The sequence below is a fragment of the Rhodamnia argentea genome, chromosome 1 (assembly GCF_020921035.1).
Source record: "Rhodamnia argentea isolate NSW1041297 chromosome 1, ASM2092103v1, whole genome shotgun sequence".
In the NCBI taxonomy this organism is placed as follows: Eukaryota; Viridiplantae; Streptophyta; class Magnoliopsida; order Myrtales; family Myrtaceae; genus Rhodamnia; species Rhodamnia argentea.
Window position 1 is genome coordinate 12,443,538 of NC_063150.1, and position 27,915 is coordinate 12,471,452.

Consider the following 27,915-nt stretch of genomic DNA (forward strand, 5'->3'; position numbering starts at 1 on the left):
TCTAGAGGTTCCTTGAAGTTTCCAATCAACTGTTAAAAGTATCCACAACTGCAATTTTATTTTGAAGTGAATATACATGGCGAATTGGTATTTTTCCTTTTCTAATAGATATTGTTCTGGCAATCCCAAGTTTTGAGCTGGAGCGAGAGCTCTTGCGCCACTAGAAATGGGAAAACTCAAGCTTAGCCGAGTCAAGTTCAAATATGTCTACATTGTTCTTGACTGGATCTGAAGCTCAAATATTGATACTTGCTGGAGCTCCATCTCAAATGTTGGTACTTGAGGGAGCTTGAGTCAAGTTTTCAAGTTTAGGAGACGGGTTGAGCTCAAGCAAGGAACTTTGATGTCTTGACTTAGCTCAATTATGCTTTGAGGCACCTGAAAGCATACTTTGAAAATCTCTTCACTTGAATAAATTATGGTAATTAGGAATAGGCCCAGTTTTCTTTTAAATTACTGATATTTCAGAGACTTTGTGACCCAAGTCTGGCTTAATTTCGATTGCATTGATTGACGAAGATGATTTGATGTGCTTCATGATCCTGATTTTCTTATTCTTTTGGGACATATATTTGTCTTGTCAGTACATGTGGGGAAGGATGGGATTTTATATGCTATAGAATTTACTATATGGGAATGGATCATTGATTTGATGGACTTTCAGGGTTTCACTTTGGTGGGTTGGAGAAAATTTTACTAGTGACCCAGTGTATGGCACAAAAGAAAATACACGGTCAAACAAGTACTAAAGAAAGAAATTCTCATGTGTGATTGGATGCTCTCACCTATTGATTTCTATTATTGTAACTTCAACTACGATGCTTTAGATATTGCTTTGTTTTTACATGTAGATATGTCCTTGGGTGAGTCGGACTGCTCACTGATTTCTTGTATTACTGTTGGTCGTTAAATTTTTAAAGAACGCTTGAGAAAAGCATATCAATCCCTCTGGCTCTGGTCTGTTTTCAGAAATTGCTGATTGGCTGAAGAGCTCGTATAACTTTGGCTAATCCAGTTGTATGGACTTTTAAATTCTAAGGGACATTGATAAGAAAGCGCGTTTTCATCAGGGAAAATAGTCATTGAATAAGTCATGAGCGCCCAAGTTTTTCTTTTTTCTGTTAGCCTTTTTACTTTTTACCTAGGTCTGAACTCTGATTCAGTTACATGCAGAGAAAGGAATAGTTGAATTAGAAATTTTAAAATGGAAGGATTGCATTAGGAATACCTTAGTTGCTAAGGTCTGAAGATAATACAGTAGTGTAGAGTTTTTATCTTCTAAAGGACATTGATATGAAAACATCATTAAATAAGGCATGATTGTCCTAGATCTCTTTTTGTTAGCCTTTTTACTTATCATCTTGGGTCTGAACTCTCATTCAGTTACATGCAAAGAAAGGTCATAGTTGAATTAGAAAATTTAAATTGGAAGGGTTGCATTGGGAATAACCTTTTGTGACAATGTCTAAAGATGATACGGGGATGACCATTTTTCTCTGATAGGTTGATCTTGCACTTATATCTTCAAGCTTTTAAGAAATATACCAAGGCAAGAAAGAAACCTTTAGAGCTAAAATCTTTTTATTTGGAGCTTTCTTATTAATCTAAATACAATAGATTTATATTCATCAAGATCAAGAAAACGGCTAAATGGTGATTTGACAGCTTAAATAGGGATTATTACGATAGTTCACGCATATCGGAATTTTTTGGGCTGATGGCACCATAATGGCAGGGGTATGTTCTGCAAGTCAATTGAGTCAAAGGTTCTGCAGGTTCAAGTTATCCATAGGGACTTGGATTCCTTTTGGTGTGTTCTGATTTAATGCCGTCTTTCTTGTACTCATTTCTAGTTCACTATACTTGAATGCAACTTTTCAGACTTCTCCTTATATGATTCTTGCATAGATGTCTTGAGCACCTGTGTTGTTTGGCTTGTGCATAGCACTAGTTATAGAAACTTGGTTCGTATAGTGTCTTCTTGGTTCTATATGTAAAACAAGGATTTTTTCTATTCCTCTCTTTTTTTGTTTGATATGGAAAGAGAACATAAGAGCCTCTGAAAGTAGAGTCTGCCTTTTCTATTCTCTTAAAATTGGCTAGAAATTTTTCATTTTTGGTATACTGGAACATGCATATGCATGTAAATGCTCTGATTGCACAGTAGATGGTTTGCCTTGGAACCGACCTCTTTTGCGCTCTATTACACGTTCACCCAAACCAAGAGCCTTGCCTTATCAACAAATGTGGTTAATCGTGATTTTTTTTCTAGTGCTGGTGATGAATTGCCGGCTAGCAGGCAATAGCTGTTTGCCTGCTCTCTGGTGTGCTCCCATAGAAGGTTTTCTGTCACGATTAATCAGAGTGTATTTCTCGAGATGGCTCTGGGGATAGGACTTAAGTTTCACTTTAAATTATAATTTATAGTCTTTTGTTTGTCTTGAAATAAGGATTGTTTGCAGATTGAAGTATTTCTCGCTGAAGTTTTATGTGTGTTTTTTTGTGTGTCCTACTCTTTGAACATTAATCAACCTTCTATTCATCAAGAGTTTGTCTCTATCTTCCTCTATTGATGCGGTGAATAGTGCATTTCTTCGGATAAAATCTTATTTATATGTTGAGGAGCCTCTGCGACTGGTGATTCGATAATCCTGTTGCCATTGGCTTTGTGCTATTCAAGTTTTCGTTGACGTCTTACATGAGTTTTCGACATCTGAGATTCTTGACAAAATTGAGTTGTGCAACTAATAATTCAATGCTTAATGATGTGCTTATATTAGCGTTATGATGCACAATGTAGGACAACTCCCCCATCTTTATGATTTCGCTTTGTTATATTTAGGCTTTGTAATCCTTGGGAGGTGCTATAACCCTCCAGGTTTAGTCCTTTTGCTTGTTGCTTGAACTGCTTGATGGAGAGATTCTATATGTTCTGGCATAACATTTGTCTCATTATAGATGTCGCTGAGTGAACTTCCTCTAAGTAGTATCTTTTTTATTAACTTGTAAGCTCATAATTTATGAAATTTAAGATTCTGTTGGGATAAGGGAATAGAGTGTCTCATTTTCCTCTGATGGTTTCTGTTGTGACTGTTGTATGTGAGATTTAGTCACTCAATGGAAGCTAAGTACGCCCTTTCTTCCTTGTCTGGCAGGTGATTTTTTCGTTGTTTGTTGATCAAAGTTCACCATACTGTGTGCAAGACAGAAAATGGATGTGAACTCTATTAGAGATGCATTTGATAGAGTTGTTAAAAAACAGAAGCTTTCATATTCCAAGACCCAAGAAGCGATTGATCAATTCTCTCAAGAAATTTCGGACTCAATAGAGAAGATTCGGAGCGCTCATAATTCTGACTCTCATTCAGACTACAAAACTTTACTTGCTGATCTCAAGACTAAGATAAAAGAGATGGCTCCACTGACGCTCTTAGAAGGCTCACAGAAGGAATTGAATGTTGCACTTAGCAAGTATCCAAAGCTTCTGGAGAAGTCCTTTAATCCAGATATATCTAAGGCTTACAGAAATGTTGACCTTGATACAGCCACAATTAACTATGTAATTGCAAGCCATTTCTACCGACAGGGTCTTTTTGACGTCGGCGATTGCTTTGTTACTGAGGCGATGGAGCCAGAATCTATCGCTTCAATAAGGTCTCCATATGTAGAGATGTACCAGATACTTGAAGCAATGAAGAGTCGAAATCTAGAACCAGCACTGAAGTGGGCTACTTCCAACTGTAGTAAACTTAAAGCAAATGGGTCCGACCTCGAAGTAAAACTTCATCGAATGCAGTTTGTGGAGATACTACAAAGGGGAAACAGAGATGAGGCCCTTAAGTATGCAAGGAGCCACTTGGCACCTTTTGCATCAGACCACTTGGTTGAAATACAGAAGCTTATGGGTTGTCTCTTGTGGGCTGGCAGGCTCGAACAGTCCCCGTACCCTGATTTACTATCCGCTGCTAACTGGGACAAATTGGCTGAAGAACTAACTAGGCAGTCTTGCAGTATTTTGGGACAATCCTTTGAGAGTCCTTTGGGCGTGACTATAGCTGCTGGCATCCAGGCTTTGCCACCACTTTTAAAGTTCATGAACGTGATGTGGGGAAAGAAGCAAGAGTGGCAGTCAATGAAGCAATTGCCGGTTCCGGTTGAGTTGGATGATGCGTTTCAGTTTCATTCCATATTTGTGTGTCCGGTCTCCAAGGAGCAAGCTACAGATGATAATCCGCCAATGCTAATGCCCTGTGGACATGTTCTCTGCAAGCAGTCAATAGTGAAGATGTCAAAGAACCTCTCTAAGTCCTTTAAGTGCCCCTATTGTCCAACGGATATCGACTCAAATCTCTGTAAGCCTCTATGCTTCTGACTTGTGCCACTTGTATAAACAGAGATGTACAAGTAACTCTCTCTCTCTCTCTCTCAATTGGACCAAATTGCATGTGCATAAACTAGTTGTGTACCCACGAATGTGGTGACAATCGTGGTCATATGTTGCTTACTGTTGGCAGCATCTGTAAATAGACATTCTTTTGATATTCATGTGGGTATGGAAATGCAAGCTGGTGGCTTGACGTTAGATGGTATGGTAGGCATATCTTTTATGGGTTACACAGAATTCAAAGCTTTTCGTTGGCTAAGCTTGCCAGGTCTGCCTAGTTAGTGGAGTCTGAAAGTCGTGTAGGGTGATGACAAGTGTTAGATGTTCTATTGACTTCCCTAGCTTGGATTCTCCGGCATGACAGTCAAAACTACTTCTCAGTTCCTACCTGGTGATCTTAGATTGTCGTAAATGGAGATTATATAAGATCTTGGCCTCTAGGGGAAAGGCAAAAGAGATTATCATTTGGTACATTTCGAACATATGATTTGAATTTGAAATAGTTGTTTTTACTCATTGTAATTTTTGAAAACAAAATGTTAAACTCGGAGACTTGTTTGAAATTCTTGATTGGGATGGAGACCTATTTATAAATCAGAATTAAAACTGAATCAGGAGGCAATGGCTAGCATCAACACTGGGATTCTAGGGTATGAGCTGCATACGCCACTCTTTTCTTGTTGAAAGTCGAAACATCACCAGCATTTCGGGTTTTCATCACGTGCTTTTCCCCTTCCATGTCTTAGTGGGGGAAGTTGTCTTCATCACATGCTCTTTCCCTTTGTGTCTCACTGTTTTTTGCACTTATCTTTGTGGGGAAGCACATCCTGGTAAGGTCTTTCCCAAGTTTGATGTGAAGAAATGTTTCAAAGTGTTACGCTTGTTGGTGTAGTGGAAGCACATGGATGTAAAAATGCTTTCTTTCATGGGTTTGCAACCCCTTGTCCCCTATTTAGCTAATTCACTTGTACCTACAAAGAGAAAATGTCCTTGTGGAAATATAGATTCAGCAAAAGCACAAGCAGGGTTTCCTCCTAAGTGTTGTATCATGTGAAGTGTAGCTTTCACGGGAGGGAGTGTTTTGAGACAATAAACCGAGTATGGGAGGTCCGACAGCTGCCTGTGCGCCCTTTTGGCACGAAATAGTGAAGTAGGATTTCGAGCAGTGCAACTGTGGTTTCGCCACAAGCTTCGCAGGGTCTATTCAACAGTAAAGTGAAACTACTCATCATGAAACTGAGCATGAAAGATAGGCGGTGACGGTGACGATGGAGTGGTCGCATACTTAGCGAAGCTGAGTCAACATCCCGCCTGCCGTTCCTCTGTAGCTAGCCTGGATGGATGAGCTTTGAGAGCTCCTCCTCTCAACTCCAGGTGAAAGGGATGAAAAGTTGGTGGAGAACGAAATTGAGTATACAGAGATTATTGGATGGGTAGATACCACTCTCTCCCATAATGGACTACCATTTTGCATAGATGCATAGCTCTGTCTCAGACGCAATAATTGAAAGAGGTATCTTAGCCTACTAAGTTCGATCATAACCGTAGCATTAATGATCGCCTCGAGGCTTATATCATTACAAATTTACAGTTGGGAGGACATGAAGTCTGCAAAGTAGAAGAAGAGGCCTGCAAATTGACAGTTGGTGATTTAAGTTCTACACGCGATAAAATCTCGAGTAAACGCCCTAATTCCCTCCTGTTTCAAGTCTTTTCCAAAAAGTTCGAGGATTGTCACAAACGACATGAATCAAGAGCCATCGTGGAAACTGTCTTTTTCCTTTGTCAATTTACATCCAAAGAGAGCCGAAAAGCATCCGCCTCGCATCGATAAAAAAAACAATAATCCACAATAGAATAGTCCATAATTTCATGGATAATTGAGTAACAACTGGGATAAAGAATAGATAGTCCATGCACCTACGTCATGTGTAAAAACCAGTCAAAAAAAAATTCCTATGAATGGAACGACGCAACTTACTACATGAAAAACATCTGACCATCTAGTGTGTGAAAACATATCCATGTAACTCAATGGTCAGGATAATGCTAAAGGTTAACAATTTGAAAATGGACACAGATCATTAGAGACTTCGTGACCAGACATTATGGAATTTTGGAAAGAATCGTAAAACGGACAAACAAAACATTATGGACGAGGACAAACGATAGGGATTGGCCTTCGGTTCCGCCACACTTTCTATTCTCCCATTTCTAGCAAATGGAAAAAAAGAAAGCGCACGTGAAAATCCTTTCTACACTGTAAAGGGAAAAGACAAATGCTCCTGCGTGTGCAACTCTTTAACTACTAGCACAAACTTGGACAATGCCAAAACAAAATGCAAAATCATGTATGGGATATTGGAAAAATTGAGGGACGACGAACTTGGAGAAGTTAATTGCAAATCAGAAGATTAAGTCCGCATACGTGAGTGTAGAGAATTTGATCAAAATGAAACCTCATCAATAAAATTGGACTTGGCTTATACCTGTAGAGCAACAATTTCCAAGATACCTAAAGTTTTTCTCCACAGGCAACGCCTGGTACCCCAATTGTCAACATGCATGCAGATATCAATTAGTCACGCTACACATTTCTGATGATAATAGAGCAAATTAACAGAATGCAAGCATCCAACAGATCTCTTTCTGACAGGAACAATTTTATCTCACACAGAGAGAACCGAGAATTCTACTGGGTCACTAAATTCCAACAAGCACAAATTCTTCTACCAACTTCTGAAAGTAAACTTACACCAATATAGGATTGAGACAGACTTCAGACTAACAACATCAACATTTTCAGGCAATAAACAAAGACTCATGATGGACATTAGCACCAAGCCGAGTAGTACTCTTTCCCATTAATAAACAAATATCTCCACATTAACCACTCCAGTAGACAGACAGATGTAACTAGGCAAGTAAAGTAACCTGCACTAGTTTCTTGCCTTCGACTTTTCCACAGCTCTAGGTGCTGCAATGTCGAATCATAAGAAACAAACAATTACTGAAAATAACAGAGTAGATAATTTGTGACAGGAAAATTAGTAAAAACAACCCCGAGGCAGGAAATAGGTCACAAAGAATGACAACTTATGGAGGGAATAAATACTTCGCTTGAGCAGTGGCATTAGCATATGTGGGTTAGCACTCCGGAACAACGCTAAGGCAGATGTACAAAAAATACCACATCATGCCATCAATATCCAATAGAAGCAACGCTCAACTGGAGCATCCCTAATGCATGCTACTCTAATTAAACTCTACATCGTGCATAACATTTAGAGCAACAGAAAACGAGGGTTGAACAACACAACATCAACCTCGGCAGGTTCTCCAACTCAAATAAATCAAAATGGACATTCCAACAATTAAGGAACCAACTCAAAATTGACTTCACTGATTTTAATTTAGGATACCACTATCCTAATTTGAGCAAGAACGGAGGATGAAAAAAGGTTAACCTCCTGAACGCGACAGCTTAGTTCTCGTCTCTACTCTTCTATTTGTTCACTTCAATGACAATAAAGTCAGAGAACTCATTCAGAGTCACTTATCTCTAACTTTTCTCCATCCTGCATTACCTCTATGCATCCTATAAAGCATAAGGATGCCAGACAACATAAATACATCCCCAGCAGTAAGAATTTGTGTGGTGAATGAGTTGTGCAAATAAACAGAAGATGAATGGAAAGCATCTTCTTGAAAAAGGTGAAATTCAAAAAAAGACATTCTTCTACAGATCAAATCAAATAATGAGGCTAGGCTCACATAGACTCGCCTGGAAAAAGTAACGTCAGTGGGAAATGAAAGATGAAAGAGTTGGTAAGAACACAGAGATAAAAGTTTAATTAGCAGAACGAACCTAGTCCAATTGCATCAGCACCCTTCATAATCTTCAGCCGCTTGCATGAATCAATGAACATCCTACCATTTCAAATTAAATCAGGATGAATAAGGAGAAACTAGGGGGAAAATGTTCGAATTTTGCATGAAAAGTAAAGTATTATCCTATACTTCCAGAGGCTAAGTGAATTAAAAAAAGGCACAAAAGTCACTGGATCCCAATGGCATCTCGTCAATCATGACAAGAAAAAAACATGAGCTCTTACTCTCATCATTTGCTGCATATCTTATTAGTGCGAGTCAAAGAGACCCCAAAAAAAGGAAGAGTAGAGTTGCAAGGGTGAGAGTGACTTCATTTCTAATCAAAGAAAATATCTTCACAGTTAGGATTCTCAAGATACCATGCTATCAGTTTCCTCATGATGCACTCTAACCCTATTGAAGCATTAAAGAATCACGCCTTGGTCATAGGAACCAAAAAGACAAAGCGGAGATGCAGTCATTTGAGGGCAGTTTAAAAATCAAGTTATGTTGGTCACGTATAGCCGACTGACTAAAACACACTCATTTCATGCATATGAACAGCGAAATGCTTACACTTGATTGTTATACTTCCAACTAGACAGACAAGTCAGCCATCATGATTTCCAAACGACTTTATCCTCCCAGAAGTCAAATTATTCTTCTTGGAAATGGTGAAAGCACTCAAAAGATTCTCCAATTTATGGAAAGAGTGATTCAATTCTCGCCAAATGTTCTAAGTGGGAATAGAAAGGGGAAACCATTCAAAGACAGAAGAGGGACAAGTGTGACCGTAATAGCTGTAATAAAACCTCGGTATTACATATCTGTAGATGTAGCCTAACTGCTGATTAAAACAAGAGGATTCCATCCAATGTCAATCCTTTTATAGAATCTCCAAATAATTGGGTGCATTGGCAAAGACTTTTCCCTAAATGTTCTCTCTGCATGGCTTTTTAATGCTTCCTTATGGATATTTCTCGAAACAAATAACTAAATAAATAAATAAAGAGCCTTATGCTGAAAATTTCAACAAGCTTCCCAGTGATGACCAATCCACATTTGACTTCTTATCTTCAAGGGAAGTTGCTATATCGTCCAGCCAAGCATACTGAAAAGGGCTATTTCTTTCATATGCAATGAATGCCCTTCATGTTGTAAAAATTGCAATCTTAAGTTGTGCAAGGAGTTTTTCAGTTTATTGAGACAATCTACCTAGAAGTGATCATCGTGACATCACGCAGATCGTAGTTTATGCAGCTTCCATAGAGCATGCAAAGTTAAGACCAAAAAGAGCTCAAGAGTATTAAATACAGGTACGAAGCAAGTGTCCACTTCCTTTTTCGGATTCAAAACTTATAGTTCACAATAACAAAATCACTTATTAAGTTAACTATGTCATTGATTTGACACGTCTTATTTCAGTAGTATCGATTTTTCTAGTCGTCTATGTTAACATTATACCCTTGAGTGCCTATCTGTAATCTACAGGAACTCCTGTTTTAGCAAGTTCCTCTTTTTCCTCTCTCAATCTTTGACAGCCAACATACAAATCTAACTTATGCTACCCTTTAGCACAAAATGAAACAGAGGAATAACTTCTTTTAACTATATAAAGAAATCAGTAACATCAAATAAGCAAAAAGACGGCCCCCTGTCTAGCAAACTAAACTCCGTAAGACTCCGCTTTTCAATATTTTGAAAGCAACACAACGCTCAACTTGATCCCTTTTTGGCAATATCTAATACAATCACATTAAGCTCTTACCACTCAGGAATCATTAGTTCTTATGTTTTTTTTTTTGCAGATGACACTATTTTCGAACAAAGCAGTAGCATTCTTTATTTTCTTCACCACTGCTGTCATGACATTTGTAAGTTATGACCCTATTAGACTCTAGCAATATTTAACTTAATCTCACAAATGTTCGACATTCCACTGCACTTGTCCATGAATATCTAAAATAGAGGAAAAGCCTAGCTAATCCAACCAAATTCATGTTAAATGGCTTATCCTGAGTTATTGTGCATGGGCACTTTACATGATAGCATTTGCCTCAGTACATGCTCTTCGAGAAATCTAAACGCTAGATGATAAAAGTACTTGCTTCTTGTGCCAAGGCATAGTAACTCATCTCCCCCTTATTTGTTCAGTTTAGTCTTTGAGCGAGAAAAACAATAGTCAATAGTTCAAAGTTTTTTTGATAGGCCTTAACTTGCATGGCATGAGCATTTTTTGTTACTTTTAAAGAATTAGTGGATATTTATGTAAGCACTCCAGCGTCCCTCAGTACATATCAAGCAGATCCTATGTATTTCCAGGTGACTTTAATAGGCTAAGAATTCTAGATGCAGAAGCCCCATGGTATACTACAAGTTAGGAGGATTCTCCAATTCTATTACAAAAAGAAAGTAAAAACAGAAGAAAATGTCAATTGCCAAGTACTATAAGTTAGGAGAATTATCCTAATTCATAAAAAAAAAAAAAAAGTAAAAACAAAAGAAAACTTCAACTGCCAAGTACGAGCAACTATTAAGTTCATGTTTTTCTTCCTTTTCCTAATTCCTCCACACTCCTGCCTGATTTCACAATTGAATTAGCAAGTGCTACAGTCTAACAGAGTACTGCATCTTGAGTCATGAGACATGTTACATGCAGCATGCATCCTGAAGGAAACTTATAACTTACTCCCAGGGGACATCCCCAACAAGCATCCAGTCGCCATCCTTGTCCTCATAAGTAAGGACATACTCCGATCCATGCAGGAAATCTCGCAGCTTACTCTCGTTCAGCATTTCTCTTCCTGGGGTTCCATTAGATCCACATTGACCTGAAAGAATAAAAACTGAAATTCACTGGAAGCATGCAAAGGTAATCAATATTCACTGATGATCCATCAAAATCAAACCAGGGATGACCAGGAATGGCAGACACAATATACACACCTATGGTGAACCCACTGAACATCTTCTCCAGAGAAGATGATAACTCCTGGTATGTAGAGTAATTCCTCAGATCTACCTTCCTCAGATAAGGAGCACCATCCATGCTAACCTTCACATAAAGAGCACCAGGACCCGGTTTGCCATCAACTTCATCATTGTCCTTTGAAGTAGTTGCCAATGTATTTTTTCTGTATGATCTAATAGGAGGCCAACCAACGACCTGAGCCCTGTCATCAAAGATAGCATCAACAGCCATTAGAAAGCCAAAACCTTGTTTGTTGTTCATGACCAGCCGTTCTCTTGATTTTGGACATAAAGCCATATGCACAGTGAATTAAACTTACTTGGCAGCTGGAGCATTGTTTGAAGCTCTCGTCTGATTAACCCCAGTTCCATTAAGAGCACGAGGGCATTCTGGTGCTGGTTTTTGGAGTGCCTCCTTCGGCACAGCCGATTGGGCCCCAGAATTCCTTGATGGGAGCATTGCCTTCATCCCTGCATTAGCAGGAAACTTTCCTTGGCCTCCAGACTGTACATTTTCAGAAGCAGGTCCAGTCACATGAAACATCCAATTTCCGTCGGTATATTTAGAGCTCTTCAGCTCTGAGAACCCGTCTATGGTGTCAGCGAATCCTCTTTTGTTTCCTGAAGCAATATTCTTCTGCAGCGACGAGCAGATCCCATCATTTGAAGGAAGCAAAGGAAACAATGGCTTCTCGTCAAGTTTTCCAGAACCCAGCAAGCACAGTTTTGGTTCTCTTTCAGGAGATTGAGATCCAGGGAGACCAAGCCTCAACTCAGTAGCCTTTAGATTCAGATTGCTTTTATTCTCATCAGACAAGCTTGAGACTGCAGAACTATCAACTGAAGAACAGTCGGACAAGCCCAGATAGTTTCGCTCCTTCAACCCTGAGCAGTCACGAGGGACGCCATCTATGGAGGGTGAGGTGGCCAAAGTAGTATTGCCACCCCCTTCCTCCACACCCAGAAGTGGTGGAGACATCAGACTCGAAAAACAATCAATCTATTCTCTTGAACTGCACATCAGTGACAAGGATATAAGTACAACCCAGAGTCTGTATTTTTTTGAACTGAAGGCTCTCAAGCAAAAACTGCGATCAGAGAAGATGTAAAAGCAGTATATGGGGAGAGAACAACAATTATCAAGATTCAAATGCTACAACTGGCAACAATAAGATGAGAATTGTGCGAACAGTTTAAGAACTTCGCGAAATGATGATAAACAACAATCAAAGCTGAAGAATAATGACGTAAACCAGCATTTTGCGAAGAACTTAGACAGTACTGATGCTTCAGTAGCTTTACACTTAAAGATCAAGGACGCCAAAATGGGGCAAGGCAACACTGCATCTATAGGAGAAAAAGTAGTCATTTGCATCATCGCCGCAAGAATCAATCTGAATATACAAAGCCAAATTTTTCCCCTATACAAGGATAAACTCGAGTCACCGGTGGAAAGGAAAGACGGGCAAGAAGCAGAAGCACAAATAAACGCAGCAGATGGAGAGGGCAGTTTCATTAAAAAGATATACAATTACACAGAAGATGAATCACGTTGAGACACAATCAGAGTAGAATTATGGAAAACAAAAGCCTCTTGGACAAAAGAAGAAAATTCCCACTAAAAGAATGTTACACTAGGAAGGGAAAGAAGTTATGAAGCATAATATTCCTAAAACAGTGAAACCTAAAGAAACCAGAAAAACCGAAAAAAAAAAAAATAGAAGCCCAGAATACTACAGATATGGTAGGATGAAATGGAGCAACAATTTCTTCGCTGTAGGAGGAAAAACCCACAAAGTCAACTAAGCTAAAAGGAACATACTAATTTCCATCAAATTAAGCAACTGTAGAACTCCATGTACCCTGGGATTCGGCGACCAAAGGGCCTTCAGACATACACAAGAGCCTTCCAAAACGCCATGCTACAGCATTTCCTCAGATCTAACACCACACCAGACCACCAGCTGAATTCCTAAAGACGATGAGGATTCTTCACTTTCACCAAAGCTCAGCAAGAGCAGAAACCCAAAAAGAAATTAGGAAGGCTTCAACCATGAAAACTTGCACAAGCCAAGAAATCGACGGAAGATTCTCAAATCGACACGGAACATATTCGAACACACACGGAGAAATACACAAGATCTCCAACTGGGGCTCCGCCAAAACGCCACCTTTACACCAAGCATGTACCGCAAAGATCCCCAAGAAAAATACAGACACGGAAAACAGGAGGAGCTAAGAGCAAGACGTTGGAGGGAGGCAAATACCTCGAAAACACCTTCCCAACTGGCCACAGATGAGCGAAGCTGAGGGTACCCTTCTCGCCCAAAACAAAGAAAATGCCCGAATCGCAAAGAGAGAGAGGGAGAGAGAGATTACGGGTCTTCCATAAGCAGAAAGCAACAAAAGCAGATGGGCAGTTTTCGCCGGAGCACTCAAAAACTCAGCTTGAAAAAAAAAAAAAGGGTGCAGACACGCGCGCCTTGAGAGGAACCACGGGGTCAAAATGGTAAATGCGGACGCGACAACAAGTCTCGTGTTGTGGAGGTCACAAATGTTTCGCGACCAGAGAAGACTGTGTAGAGCGGAAGGCAGTGGGGGCTAATTCAGACATTTCACATCTGGGGTCAAAGGAATGAGATATTGATATTTGCTTTGACTCGTGTGTAAATTCCATTGATATTGACCTCAAGTCAGAGGATATTTTCTTGGGGATCAAATGACAATAATGACCTTGCGGGGGAGGCTAGCCCAGTGGCACGAACGTAAATAAGCGCCCCTCCTGCTCTGCAAAATCGCAGGGAGCAGGAAGCTGTTCTGGTTGACAGGAAACCATAAAAAATAAAAAAAAAAAAAAGCCAGCAGGGCTGTAATAATAATAATAATAATAATAAACAGAAGACAGATCGAAACCAGATTTCCATGTCTCCCGCGGACGCATCAAAATTCAACGACTCCACTCATTGCTCTTTCCACTCCCCAAATTTCTATGTCCTCACCAAATTACCCCCTCCTTTTTCTTTTTCTTTTTTCATTTGGGCCTTTTTTACTCTTAATTTTGACCGTTTGATCAACTCTTTTTTATTTTTTTCTTGTCGACCCTTTTCTCGTTAAAGGACGTTTAATCGCGTTCACGTGCCAAAACGATACGTATAGACACTTTCACGGAGGTCGATACACGTTCGAGCGCAATCCGCCCATAAGAATTTGTATCTCAAATCATATCGTATCACACGTGTCGTGTCGTGCCGTGTGAGTCATTTAATGAACATATTACATCGAAGCTTCGAGTCACGAGATAAGTTTGAATTAAACAATATGACTTTACAACCGGATATAAACAACATTAATTGTTACCTTCAAGTAGAGATGTGCTTATGGGTGCACATTTTTATTTAAGCGAGCTTAATTTTTTTTTTTTTTTTTGGGGATTATGTCACTACGTAAATGAAACCGATAGCTCGACACTTAAGTTTCAAAAGATTTTACTGTGTGAATTCACTCCTAGAGTTCTGATTCGATATAATCTTGAGTTACCAACCTCGGTTTAAGTGGGATTGAAATTCTAGCTTGTAATCTTTTTTATTTTTTTATTTTTTTCGTTCTTGTTGAATGTGGTAGCAATGTGGCATCGCATGGATGGCATATGAAAAAACCTGATAAAAAAAAAAACACAAAGAGAGGTTACGAAAGATCGTAGGTCATCATCCCCTTCACACGAGATGGCTATGGTCTTCGTGGCGAGCTAAGAGAGGTTCCAGTGGGCGTGGTGATCCTCACTCTATGGTCGCCAGCAATGGCACGGACATTACAAGAGCAACACCACTTTGCCCTCGTTGGCACGAAGGGGCGGCGCGGCACCCAATCCTTGCGACAATGCCTTTTTCTTTTCTTTTCTTTTTACACATTTTTCAGCATTTTTGCACTATTCTTTTCCTCTAGTCCATTGCAGAATGTTTGGTGTGCGACATTACTATTCCGTCCACACATAGATGTACCAGCTCGTCAGCGCAACAACATGCCATAAGCTAGGAAATGTACCACATGAGGTAACAAACGCGCAAGGCGTAGGCTAGTCAAAGGGTTCACTCATTGAATTGCTCAGATTTCGTGGTCTAATGGAAGATATGACTCGTTTATCATTGGGCTACCGCACTAAGGGATGATAGATTTTGTTGGAATATTTTGAATATGCACTCGCTTAGCAGTTTATGATATTTTTGAACAATTAATAACGGCCCTATAAAATCTCACGTGGTATTAAGCAAGAACCTACGCACGAGAATAAGCGGTGGAATAGATATTAGATCATATTCTCATCTAACTACTCGAAGTTTTAAAACAATCGATAACAATCCTAGAAAATATTACAAATATGCTGATACTTTTGCGTTTCTGATTATGTTGTTAGTACCCTATTGGAATTACGAGCTGGAAAAAAAGACAAGAGATAACTTTTTAAAAACTGTGCAACAATTTGTTTTCTTAAAATATTGGGTACATGAAAAAATCCAAAGTGGAACACTTGTGGTAAATTTACATAAAATTAATTTTTCCAACGTAAAAAACCTCAAACCGGTACATCAGCATTATAAATTTATCGTAAACTAATTTTTTTTACCATAAAAAATCCCTAAACCGGTACACTCGTGACAAATTTACTTTGAATTAGTTTTCATTAAACTGCGTCAATATCATAAAAAAAAACTCCAAATCAATATGTGACAAACGAATGGTAAAAAACACAAATTGACATGCTCACGAACAATTTGTTATTTAACTCAGTAATTTGACAAAGAAATTTAACGGAAACCAACAATGGATTAATATATCACATGACTAGTTTTGGATTTCTAGCGATAAAAAAAATTAGCTCGAGATAAATTTATCACGGCATAAAAGTTTAGAAATTGTTGGTGGTAACTTGGAAGAAATAAAAAAAAATGTAAGAAAAAAAAAAGTTTAAACGCCAAAATTACCCTCCATGCCCATGCCCACAACGACTATAGGGGCAAAAGGGGGAATACGAAAGTTTGGAACCCACCATAAAAAAGGAAATAATGAGAAAAGAAGGGAAAGTCGCCCAAAGGAGCATTTAATGGTTGTGGGGGAGAGAGAGAGAGAGAAAAGGAAAAGACAAAAGTGGGTAAGAAAAGATAAATAATAAAAGGGGATTAGACAGAGGAAAACAGGGGAGTTGAATTGTGCGATCGAATTGGGGGACAGGAAAGCGGCATTTTAAGATGCTTTGCCGGGCAGTGATCACGACATCTCTCTCTCTCTCTCTCCATTAATTGTACATATTTATATATTTACTTATTTCTTTATTTTTTGCAAAAATAGTGCCGTAAAAATTAAAGACGATCGGTTTCCGATCCGTTTGGTACCGCTCCAAATATTTTGGAACTTGGGATTGGATCGAGTTCGGTCCTGTTCTAGTGGAATCAATTGTATGTGCTTGAAACCCATATTCGCATTTTAAGTTTGTAGAAATACCCTTAATAATTAAGAGTTTTTCGACCCAAAAGAAATTAACAGTTTAAAAATCGTTTCTTTAAAAAAATTTTAAGAAATAAAATTAAAATAAAAAAAGATAGTCGGTCCGATTTGGGTTATCCAGATGGGCAATTCCACCCCAGGAACAGGAAATCATACCGATAATTGCATGTTTCAATTTTATGGAATCGGGAACCGTACCGAAGATTTCCGGTCCGATCGATTCTTTTTGTTCGCTCCTAATTATTTTTTCATGTGTCAATTATATATAACACGAAGGAACATGTCTTTCGGAAACTATCGATCGTCCTTATTGGGGATTTTTAACCGGCACATCGAGGGCACTTGATTAATGAAATTGTACATAGAATTATGTTAGCAATCCAATAAGGAGATATCAAATCCTACTAAAAATGAAATGCAGTGATCTCGTGATAAGCCCCCGTCAACAATTAAAAGCCATAAATTTCCTCATTAAGCATGCTTAAGAAATTACTAGTCCTCTGGTTGACGTAGAAAGCCGAGCGATTTCCAAACGAGAAAGCCGCGCGTTCAAACCCCCACTAACCAACCGCATGCACACTAATTGATCCAGAGTCGCCCGCACACGTTGAATACATTGACCAAATTGATTTACGACACTTGCAAGGTACTTCACAAGTCTCTAAATAGCCAAAATTTCGTGGCCGCGCCACCAAGTATAACATACGAAAAAAGAATATACCGGAGCACTCGTCAACAAGGCTCGTATACGTATATGTGTACGGGCACATTACAAAGAAAAAAGCCAAAAAAAAAAAAAAGGGAGGAGTATAATAATGGAGGTACGATGTCATGTTGGTCCGAAAGCAGCATTATGAGCTGCTGCGAACGGTCTCGCACGCTCGGGGCACATCCACTCATGCGACGTGCTGGCCATCCCCGCCTCTATCATCACCATCGCCTCACCCTTTACGTCACTTCCTAGCCCCGTAAAAAACATCGTAATTTTCGGATCGTGCCGTTGGAATTGGATTAGCATCTAAAGCACGGTTTAATTTGCGGATAATCGATGCTAAACAAGACACGTGGAAGATCGCTCGCATCGAGGCCGAGGTCTGTGGTGCGTTCAGGATTGGGTTCGACGCGAATTTGTCCGAAACGTTGTAATTCGTAATTTTCCGATGGGAAAGATATGAAAGTTGTTTTTAGTTTAAAGGGGAAAAGTCATAAAAAGAAATTCTAAATTATCAACATTTACTCTAAATTTTTTTTTAGTAACATTAAAAACCTCGAAATATGCTCAAGGTGACACATTCGGCCTCAACTTAAAAAATCTCAATCTTATACTTATGCGATATATTTACTCTCTTTCATAAGATGATTTTTCAATCAAATTAAATTATTTATATTTCAAATTAAATTATACCATATCAATCCGTTTACTTTCTGGCGTTCATGCCCGTAGATTTTTTAACGATTCTCATGGGCATAATTTTGACTGAAGATAAACATATTTAAGTGTGAGATTTTTGGTAGCATATTTTTTTTATTTTTTTATTTTTGGGTGAGGAAAGATAGAATTTTCCAACGTGAGGATGTGCACGAGGAGGTCGAAAGCGACGGTGGTGGTGGGACGAAAGAGAGTTAAAATTAAATAAATAGATAAATCGGGGAATTATTAATAAGCAAGATGACTTTGCTTTACGGCCACAGAATTTGCGGGCCTGTGCCACGACAGGGGGGCCCAGTGCCGGAACACCTCCGCCTTTGCCGGTGACTTTTTCCAACACCGACCCCGCCCTCTAACCCCGGTTAATCGCGTCCCTAACCGTGGTTAACTACTCCCCCCACCCAAACCCAGGGGCAGGGCCCCTTTAGTTAAACCCCGCTGCGTTTTAATTAATTCTGCCCCCCCGAGGCCATGGGGGCGTGGCGGTTCGGCTCCAGTGAGGCGGGGGCTAGCGGCTAGAGCTCACGCCAATGGGAGGACGACACGTGGCTCGTAGCAGTGCTGGGGAAGAAGCTAGGGTGACAGTCAATAATGGCACGTGGACCCGTGACTGACAGGGATGGAGTGTGTAAGGTCAATGGATTGGGGACCGCTCTAGCACGCGCTTTTTAGTTGAGCCGAAGGAGTGGAGGGGGTTGTAGCTCACGTGCGGGAGTTTGCATTTGTATATCTCTAATTTTGTCTCCTACTCCTTAACTCCGGTGCCATAAAAATAAACATGGATAAAATAAACAAATAAATAAATGAATCATCAAAACAGCAAAAGAAAAATAATAAAGTATTTCAATTACCCTTTTACAAGTGTGAAGCTTTCTCCCCTCTCTCAATTGAAAGTTGGAGCCTTTTCTCTATAAGAGAAATGGGGGCTTAGCGTCAGGATCATTAGACGAGATTCGCGTGAAATCGTAAGCGCGTTACGTGACTAAACATGCACCTTCTTCGATGGCTCCGGCTTGAGATTAGCATCTTGCCTCTTTTACGTTCTTTTGTCGACGCAATAATGAGATTTCGGTAGCTTGGGTAATTTAAAAATCACTAAGGTCCAATTATCGAGATAAATTGTGCGAAGGCGGACATTGTACTGGGAAAGATAGTTTGATCTCTTGAAGTCCGGGGCACTAAATCTAACTTCGCTCGACATATAGGAGGCAGTCCGATCTCCTAAACTTCAAGGTACTAAATCTCTAGGTGAATCGAAATTGTTTTTTTCAACATTCTACTTCGAGCTTAGTCTAGGATTCGCGTGTGTCATACAAGGCCAATTCGGGGTTTCAATGTGAAATTGAATTGGGCTCAGTGGGCCGACGTCCTAGCTCCGCATCAGGTCAATGGGCTCCCCAGAGGCTCTCGGCCCAAAGAGACTGAGAAGTTATAAATTGATGCATATTCACATTTTTTAGGAATTAAGTTGCAGAGAACATGAATAATTCTTTGACGACCGATTACTATTTATTTTGGCTATTCATTTTTTAGAGAGCAATGATAAGGATACTTAAGCTAGTTTGTACGTATATGGAATGATGCGACTATAAAGCTAGAATTATGATCGCGATCGGTTCAAATGACATGTGATTAAGCATATACGTGCGCATGGCTTAGCCCTTCTAACTTGATTAATCGCGATATCCCAAGACGTGTTTTATCAAGCACGTTCATATGCGTCTACACATTCCGATGACACGCGAGAATCAGCATCTCGAAAGTACCGATGCCGTTATGTTGTGCAATCCAATTAGTGCACATGATGTGTGTACGTTTTGTCCATTAACAAACATGTTGTATCGAGATGAAACGTATAACACAAAATAGCAGTGATGTATGCAGATCGTCCGCCTCACTTGACAACATGCGACGTGCATTTTTTATGTTTATTTTGCACTTAGGGTTTGTGGTTTGCATCGATTTTTCGTATATTCGGTGATTAGAGTTTTCGGGTGAATCGATTTGCAAAACAAACTCGCGGACAACGAGACAGGTCTAATATTGTCCCCTGTTCGTTTTCAGCCTTATAAGGCTTAAATGGGTTGCGATTTGGGACGCGGTACGGGTTATGTTGTCCCGCCCGACGACTCGAACGCTAGAGCCATTTGATTGAGAACTCATTTACAATTTTGCAAAACATAAGGGCACATATGCAATTTTACGTAACTGACAATAAGAGCGTGTGTACTGACTTGTTTTTCTGCTTTTGCAACACAAAACATCCACAATACTTTGTCACTTCTCTAGATTGTTAGAATTTAGATAATTTCTTAACAAGAACCATGTAGAACATATTAATAAGGGTTAATACTACGAAAAACCCCAAACCGATACACCCGTAACAAATTTATCTCAAACTATTTTTTTACCACAAAAAATCTCAAATTGGTGCATATGTGATAAATTTACCTTAAACTATTTTTTCTAATACCGAAACCCCAAACCTGGTATATATGTGATAAATCTATTCCCATACTAATTTCTTTTACCACTAAAAACGCAAACTAGTACAAATCTAACGAATTCACCCTCCGTTAGTTTCTTTTAAATTAAGTTAATACTACGAAAAATCTCAAATTGATATGTATGCAACAAACAGAGGGTTAAAGCCCCCAAATGTGTACACCCGGTAATTACCACGTCACATCCAACTCAACAATTTGATGATAAAATTTAACGAAAACTAACGAAGGGTAAATTTATCATAATTATACCGGTTTGAGGTAAATTTGTTAAATGTGTACCGGTTTGAAGATTCCATTTACGAAATCATGAATTGCAGTATTTTGCGTGTGATTAGCTTTATTCTTCAACCGACATGATAAAGGAGCATTTTTTATACCCATTTCTTGAGCGGGTTCTTCTTTCTGTAATAGTTAAAATATTAGTTAATATTAGTTTGATTTTAAGGTGCGTTTATTTCTCGAAAAATAAACTATTTAATTTTTTTAATATAATTCATTGTATTGTCTGAAATCATTAGCCAATGAAAAATATTTTTTATTATTGACAACAATTTATATCTAAATATTTTCATAGACGATGAAAGCACTTTTCGTTCGTTCATTTTTTGTAAACGATGCAATCAATCATCTTTAAGAATTTTTTTTCCAAAACATTCACTTTTCACTAAACAAACAAACCCTTGATTTTGTGGAATTAAGGCTATGAGGAATTATAATTTACTTCTAAAGCAGTTTCCTGATACATGAGCTATTAATAATGGTTTGGAATTACATTAAACAGTGAACATTTTAGCTTTTAAACTAGAATTAATTAGGTAACATTGTCAGCCATATAAGCGCGGAAGCGGGAAAATTTTCTACTTGTGGACTTATGTTCTTGTATTCATTAAATATTTGATCAATTCATTGATTGGTCAGTTTTGCCACTCATTACCTTTTATATTATTTCACCAGTGGTATGGGTTTTAGAACAGGGGAGAGCCCATAATACTGTCTGCAGGAAAGTGGGCCAGTTTGAAGGGAGGGCTTTCCTGCAATGGGTTTGGCAGGAATCGCTTTTGTTTTCTTTTCCTCCGACTACTAAGATGTTTCAATTCGCTATATTATCTCTTACTTGCCCACGGATTCAGCAGCAGTTGGAAATGTTGATCTATTTGGAAATTTTCTGATTTACGCTTATTTTCAACTCTCTGAAGTATTTCGTCGCTTACTATGCCCTTCCTCGTCTCTGAGTGCCTAGGCATTCGTCGTAAGCCTTTTCTCGTTTGAACCTCGCTCTCCACTTTAAGGGACAAAGTAACCGGGCATGGAATTAGTGAACCTATGGGAGATGTTTATAATTAGTTTCTTTTTCTTTCAAAGGCTTATGGGTGGCATTAACTATCAACATACATATTAGACAATTTAGTATCATAAATTTGCAAATTATCGGATACCATAGAGCACTTTTTGAGGAGTATGTCACCAAAATATATCTACCTTTTAGTGAAAGGTTTCGCATGATTAATTGTCGACGAATGATACTCTCTCATGTTGTAACTTGGAACCTATAATTAATAATAATTCACTAGAGCTTGTGGATGTTATTATGAAACTATTATATAGAATCGAGGCATTGTCGACTTTATTGAGAGAGTCACGTGTTACGTAATGATAGAAAGTCTCCTCATTACCGTTGATATCCATAAAACATTACGAGCAATCTGTTTTGAGTTTACACCCGAATAAAACTTAAAAATTGCAGCTTTAATTTGATAGAATTATCACACCATGAAAAGATGGCATGGATGTACTTTTGCTATTGACAAATATTGGCCAAAAAAAAAAAAAGAAAGAAAGAGCAGATGACCTCTCGATATTTTGCTTTACATCCATTTACACATCGCTCCACATAACCAATGTGAAAATCAAGAAAGCCTAAAATTCTCTTTACAATATAAAACATACCCAAAACAAGTTTCAACCAAGAACTTTTATGAAAAGAAATATCCAATTAAAGCCCGCGCATGTCCCGAGATTGATAGCGACGACAAAAGGGTAATTTAAAATGGCCGATATAATCGCCGTCGTATCTCATAAGTCTCTCATTTATTACTGATTCACTTTAAACACTTCTAATGCAGCACCAATCCCATGATTTTCCGCCCTCAAATTTCTTAATCACAATAGCAAACACACTTGTAAGGCAACAAAAGCCAAGGTCCGTCCAAAAACCGTCCAAACTATTTTTCGTTCTTCCAATCGCATGCTTAGCTAGCAACCCATATGATTAACACAACTCACCAACCAGTCTCCCATCCCGGAATGGCCAACAAATCAAACACCAACTACCATCTAACTTCAAATGGAAACTGTAAATAAATAATTTTTTAAACACAGTAATCTTAACAAAATTCAATAAACGACGAATGATAATTCAATACGAACCACTTACTTAGATATTTATGATTTACCGCGTAAATTAATCTTACTACATCTACAATTATTGCCCAAAAAATAAAATAACAAAAAAACCCAAGAAATTCTCTATACTACAAAGAACAAAAACTCAACTCATCTTCCACATCACAGAAATGCCTCCCGGCGGAATCTCTCTCACTATCATCTTCTTCTTCTTCTTCACCGGACCTGTCACTCCAAGTTCAACCTCAACTTCGACCCGTCACCCGAAGTTCCCCTGCAAGCCACCCCGCTTCGACTCCTACCCTTTCTGCAACACCTCCCTCTCCGTCCCTGCCCGGGCTCGCTCCCTCGTGTCCCACCTCACCCTCCGGGAGAAGATCCAGCAGCTCTCCGACCATGCCTCCTCGGTCCCGAGGCTCGGCATCCCCGCCTACGAGTGGTGGTCCGAGTCCCTCCACGGCATCGCCTCCAACGGCCCCGGCGTCTCCTTCGCCGGCGCCGTCGGGTCCGCCACGACCTTCCCCCAGGTCCTCCTCACGGCGGCGGCCTTCAACCGCACGCTCTGGTCCGCCATCGGGTCGGCCATCGCGACGGAGGGGAGGGCGATGTACAATGTGGGTCAGAGCGGGTTGACTTTCTGGGCTCCGAATATCAACATTTTCAGAGACCCCCGGTGGGGGAGGGGCCAGGAGACGCCCGGCGAGGACCCGATGGTCGCCTCGGCCTACGCGATTGAGTTCGTCAAAGGGTTTCAGGTGAGGGCGGGCCGATTCTCGACACAAGTTAGCTCTACTTATTTGGAAAACTCAATCTTTTTAGCACTTTCAGGATAAATGCTTACCGTAAATTGCGAGACGAGCTTGACATGTGAACATGAACTCAGGGCGGTGGTGGAGGGAGCGAGGAGGATGATGGGTTGATGCTCTCGGCGTGTTGCAAGCATTTCACTGCTTACGACTTGGAAAAGTGGCACAATTTCAGCAGATACAGCTTCGATGCTGTGGTGAATATTCCATCTTTGCTCTTTGCTTCTTTGGTCTACCTTTTTAAATGTTCGAGGGCAATAAGATTCTAGAGATAGAAATTGATCTTCGTGATGAATGCAACGGTTCTTGAGTGAAACAATGAGGAATCGTTCTTTGTGCTTGCTTGCTCTGCTTTCTTCGCGGTTACTTCTCTTGACGTACATGAAAGAACTCACATGTCTAATTCCTTTTTTGGCCCTTCCATGTCGTGCTTAATTGATACCAAAGTTTATTTTGGAAGCTTCTGTGGCTAGAATTACAACTGGTACAGTGCGTTACTTGATTTTGACGATAGCTTTAGCTTTTGGCTTCTAAGTGTCACTCTTATTATAAAAAAATTCATGGTGAGATGATGACATTCATTCATTCATTGGTGACTAGGATTGATTGTTGTAAACAATCATATATTCATCCTGTGATCTCTGAAGATAGACATGAAACATTTTAAATAAATCTTACTCTATTGAAAAAAGTTTCCGAAGTATTAAAATAATTTTAATCCTTCCTTGGCTACTTAGCTATTGTCTGTTGGCCTATTCTACTGAGCTCTAATGCTTCCATAGGTGCCTCCTGCCAAATGACGTGGGAGGATGTGAAGTCTCCTCAAGCACACAATTCCTTTTTACCAATGCGGTTTTATTCACTTGTAAGATGAAATGAATAGTTATGGTCAAATGAATAAGGCCAAATGCATTCTTCTTTAGGCTTGTCTACTGGGAAGCGGCTTAGCTCTTGATCGAGAAAACTTCGAGTTGCATTGTGAGAATGTAGTAGCTCACTTTGTCTGTGTCAACGAGGATCTCTAGCTTAATCCATTTCCCTTTGTAGGTCACTCAGCAGGACTTGGAGGACACATTTCAGCCTCCATTTCGGAGTTGCATTCAACAAGGGAAAGCAAGCTGCTTAATGTGCGCCTACAATGAAGTCAATGGGGTGCCCGCGTGTGCTATGCAAGATCTCTTGCAGAAAACTAGAGTTGATTGGGGCTTTAAAGGGTAAGATCGTTCAACTCTTTCAGGTCCATTAGTAATGCTTCGAGCTTATTATGTAAACCCCCTGCTGGTATTAAGTTCAGATACATCACCTCAGACTGTGATGCGGTTGCCACTATTTTTGAGTACCAACATTTTGCAAAGACGCGTGAAGAGGCTGTTGCTGATGCTCTCAAAGCAGGTTATTTTTTTTTTTTGTCTGCTGTTCGCTTCTGCTGTTTCTCATCATTACATATACACACAATTTCGTATGCTTGCATTGCCGATTCTCCCTTGATTGTTGATAAATCGTGTGTGTGATCCTCATGTAAAACCAAAGCCCAAGTCACAAGATGAAGTATATATGGGTGATCGCGTTATACATAAAGAACCAAAAGCTCAGGGTCTATGAAATTTATCCATCTGAAACCTTTCTCTTCTTCATGAAGTGCTCATGAAATAGAGCTATAGACTATCATGACACGTTCTTTAATATATAAAGAATGTTGGAATGGAATCAGTGAAATGGGAGTCTATTGTTTCGTTGTTACATAGAGAAACAATGTAATAATGAAAAGGGAGTGAAAAACCAAATGTCAAGAATTTCCTTCGATATATGATGAGAAAGAAAAAGGGAGGGAGCTCCTTGTGCACAAAATTGATAGGGCATTATTATGCCTCCATCCAAATACTCTTAAGAACCTAGTAGCTAAAATTTAGACATAGATCTTTGATTATTGAATTAATGGTGTAAGATATTCGATGTTATCTAAGTCATGGCTATGGAATCATGCTTTGCAGGAATGGACATAAATTGCGGATCATTTTTGGTTCGAAATACTGAGTCTGCAGTTGAGCAAGGGAAGGTGGGGGAAGAAGACATAGACAGAGCTCTTCTCAATCTCTTTTCAGTCCAATTCCGTCTTGGCATTTTTGACGGGGACCCCAGGAAAGGACAATTTGGAAAATTGGGACCTAAAGATGTTTGTAAAGCTGAGCATAGGACGCTAGCATTAGAAGCCGCGAGGCAGGGAATAGTTCTCCTAAAGAATGAAAACAACTTCCTGCCTTTACGAGAGGATGACGTTGCTTCCTTGGCCATTGTTGGTCCACATGCTAGCAACATAAGCAATATGCTGGGCACATACACAGGTTTGTTGATGTGCACTTACTCTAGTTGCTTGTCTGATTCTACCCTATGTCATTGACAGTTGTTCTCTGCACTTTCTCTCGAGACCATCGTATTTCCTACCACTGCATTTATGAATGTCCGAAGAGTTACATCTTGTTCCCTTCACAGGAATCCCTTGCAGGCCAAAAAGCCTGTTCGAGGAACTTCAAGTGTATGTACAGATGACATCTCACGCTGCCGGTTGCAAAGACATCCCCTGTAATGCAAGCGATGCATTTCATGAAGCAATTCTGGCTGCAAAGAAGGCGGACTATGTTATTGTTGTTGTGGGCTTGGACTTGACCCAAGAGACAGAAGACCTAGACCGAGTCAGTCTTCTCTTACCTGGAAAACAGATGGATCTTGTGTCTTCAATTGCTGCCGCAAGTAAAAACCCTATTGTCCTTGTTCTGACTGGTGGTGGGCCCCTTGACGTTTCGTTTGCTAAAAATGACCCACGAATTGCGAGCATCCTTTGGATTGGATACCCTGGCGAAGCTGGTGGGAAAGCTCTTGCGGAAGTCATTTTTGGCGATGTCAATCCAGGTTCGTTCTTTTGTATAGCAACTAATTAGAGAGAAGCTCTGCTCTTTTCTGAAGATGAATAGCCTGAGCATCGTACAATGCGTTTTTCCCTTTATTTTGTGGGATCCCATGAAAGCGAGGAGCCTGTCATGCGTGTAGCAATTAATTGGACGTAATTATCATCATCATCAATGGTTTGAGTCTAGTTTTGGATCTCTTCTTTTCCCCTGTGAATATCTTTCTTATGCCTAAAATCTTGTAGAAGCAAAGTTTTACTTGCTCGTGTTCTTTAATAGATTTATGTATAGATGTGAATTTGCGTTTGTTACCAAGTTAGTGTTAGCTCCTTGGACATATGGGCATGAATTTTTTATGCAACAAACTTTGTTCAGGTGGTCGACTGCCCGTGACATGGTATACGGAATCATTCACCAAAGTCCCAATGGATAACATGAACATGCGGGCTGATCCTTCTCATGGTTATCCCGGAAGAACATACCGGTTTTACACCGGCGATAGAGTGTATGGATACGGACACGGCTTAAGCTTCACGGATTTCCACTACAAGTTCCTGTCGGCACCGGCAAAGCTAACTCTGCTAAAATCTTCCAGAGCTAGTCCTTACAGGAACCGAGTACTCCGAGATGTTGAAGGACTTGCTTCCTTGGACGTTGCCGAGATCGAAGAATCCTGCGATTCGTTGAAATTCCGTGTGCAGATCTCTGTGACTAACGTCGGTGATATGATGGGAAGCCACGTGGTGATGCTATTCTCTAGAGCGCCCAGACTAATACGAGGCACCCCACAGAAACAACTTATCGGATTCGACCGCGTGCATACTTTTCCGAATAGATCTACAGAGACAAGCATGTTGGTAGATCCTTGTGACCATTTTAGTGTTGTAAGTGAGAGTGGCAAAAGGATGTTGGTCGGGGGCGAGCATGTCTTGATACTGGGAGATCTGGAGCATATCGTGTCGGTTGAATTGAGCTAGCGATTGCGAAACTCATTTGTGTACAACATGTACAATTAATGGTGCATTTCCTCATGCGGTTATAGCTCGAGAATTCTTTGTGTACTTTCTGGAAGTAAAACTCTCTCGCTTCTCAATCTCGCGTGGGTCGGATTGGATCCACGTCAGGGGCGAGGGTACGCTTACGA

The 27,915-nt window shown here is 39.8% G+C and overlaps 5 protein-coding genes across 18 annotated transcripts in view; 4 read left to right on the plus strand and 1 right to left on the minus strand.

The window, feature by feature from the left end:
• Positions 1-27,915, plus strand: part of LOC115732880 (protein RMD5 homolog) — a 100,205-nt gene that overhangs the window by 40,316 nt on the left and 31,974 nt on the right. For 12 of the 13 annotated variants that reach the window (XM_048276295.1, XM_048276335.1, XM_048276331.1 and 9 more), the window contains one exon: positions 3,156-4,580. The exons of the other annotated variant lie outside the window; for it this stretch is intronic. In XM_048276295.1, the coding sequence (XP_048132252.1) occupies positions 3,212-4,372 (1,161 nt within the window). In that variant the 5' untranslated portion in view covers positions 3,156-3,211 and the 3' untranslated portion in view covers positions 4,373-4,580. Of the gene's footprint in view, positions 1-3,155; positions 4,581-27,915 lie in introns of those variants that run through there. 13 annotated transcript variants of the gene reach the window in all.
• LOC125314504 (protein RMD5 homolog) lies at positions 3,212-4,158 on the plus strand. Its single transcript, XM_048276887.1, has 2 exons — positions 3,212-4,010; positions 4,070-4,158. The coding sequence occupies exons 1-2, from the start codon at positions 3,212-3,214 to the stop codon at positions 4,156-4,158; spliced, it is 888 nt and encodes a 295-aa protein (XP_048132844.1).
• LOC115753830 (auxin-responsive protein IAA9) lies at positions 6,963-13,648 on the minus strand. 2 transcript variants are annotated; one of them, XM_030692654.2, is made up of 7 exons: positions 13,492-13,648; positions 11,545-12,237; positions 11,201-11,427; positions 10,944-11,085; positions 8,253-8,314; positions 7,852-7,900; positions 6,963-7,361 (listed from the first exon to the last, which is right to left on the minus strand). In XM_030692654.2, exons 2-6 carry the CDS (start codon positions 12,201-12,203, stop codon positions 7,890-7,892), a joined length of 1,101 nt encoding a protein of 366 aa, XP_030548514.2. In that variant the 5' UTR covers positions 12,204-12,237; positions 13,492-13,648; the 3' UTR covers positions 6,963-7,361; positions 7,852-7,889. The 2 variants fall into 2 exon arrangements, with proteins under 2 accessions (XP_030548514.2, XP_030548513.2); XM_030692653.2 differs by lacking the exon at positions 7,852-7,900 and having other exon boundaries at positions 13,492-13,647.
• Positions 23,217-27,821, plus strand: LOC115753828 (probable beta-D-xylosidase 6). Its single transcript, XM_030692651.2, has 7 exons — positions 23,217-23,817; positions 23,946-24,065; positions 24,916-25,082; positions 25,163-25,260; positions 25,860-26,210; positions 26,359-26,775; positions 27,147-27,821. Exons 1-7 carry the CDS (start codon positions 23,233-23,235, stop codon positions 27,746-27,748), a joined length of 2,340 nt encoding a protein of 779 aa, XP_030548511.1. The 5' UTR covers positions 23,217-23,232; the 3' UTR covers positions 27,749-27,821.
• LOC125314505 (probable beta-D-xylosidase 6) lies at positions 23,233-27,748 on the plus strand. The gene is made up of 7 exons (XM_048276892.1): positions 23,233-23,817; positions 23,946-24,065; positions 24,916-25,082; positions 25,163-25,260; positions 25,860-26,210; positions 26,359-26,775; positions 27,147-27,748. Exons 1-7 carry the CDS (start codon positions 23,233-23,235, stop codon positions 27,746-27,748), a joined length of 2,340 nt encoding a protein of 779 aa, XP_048132849.1.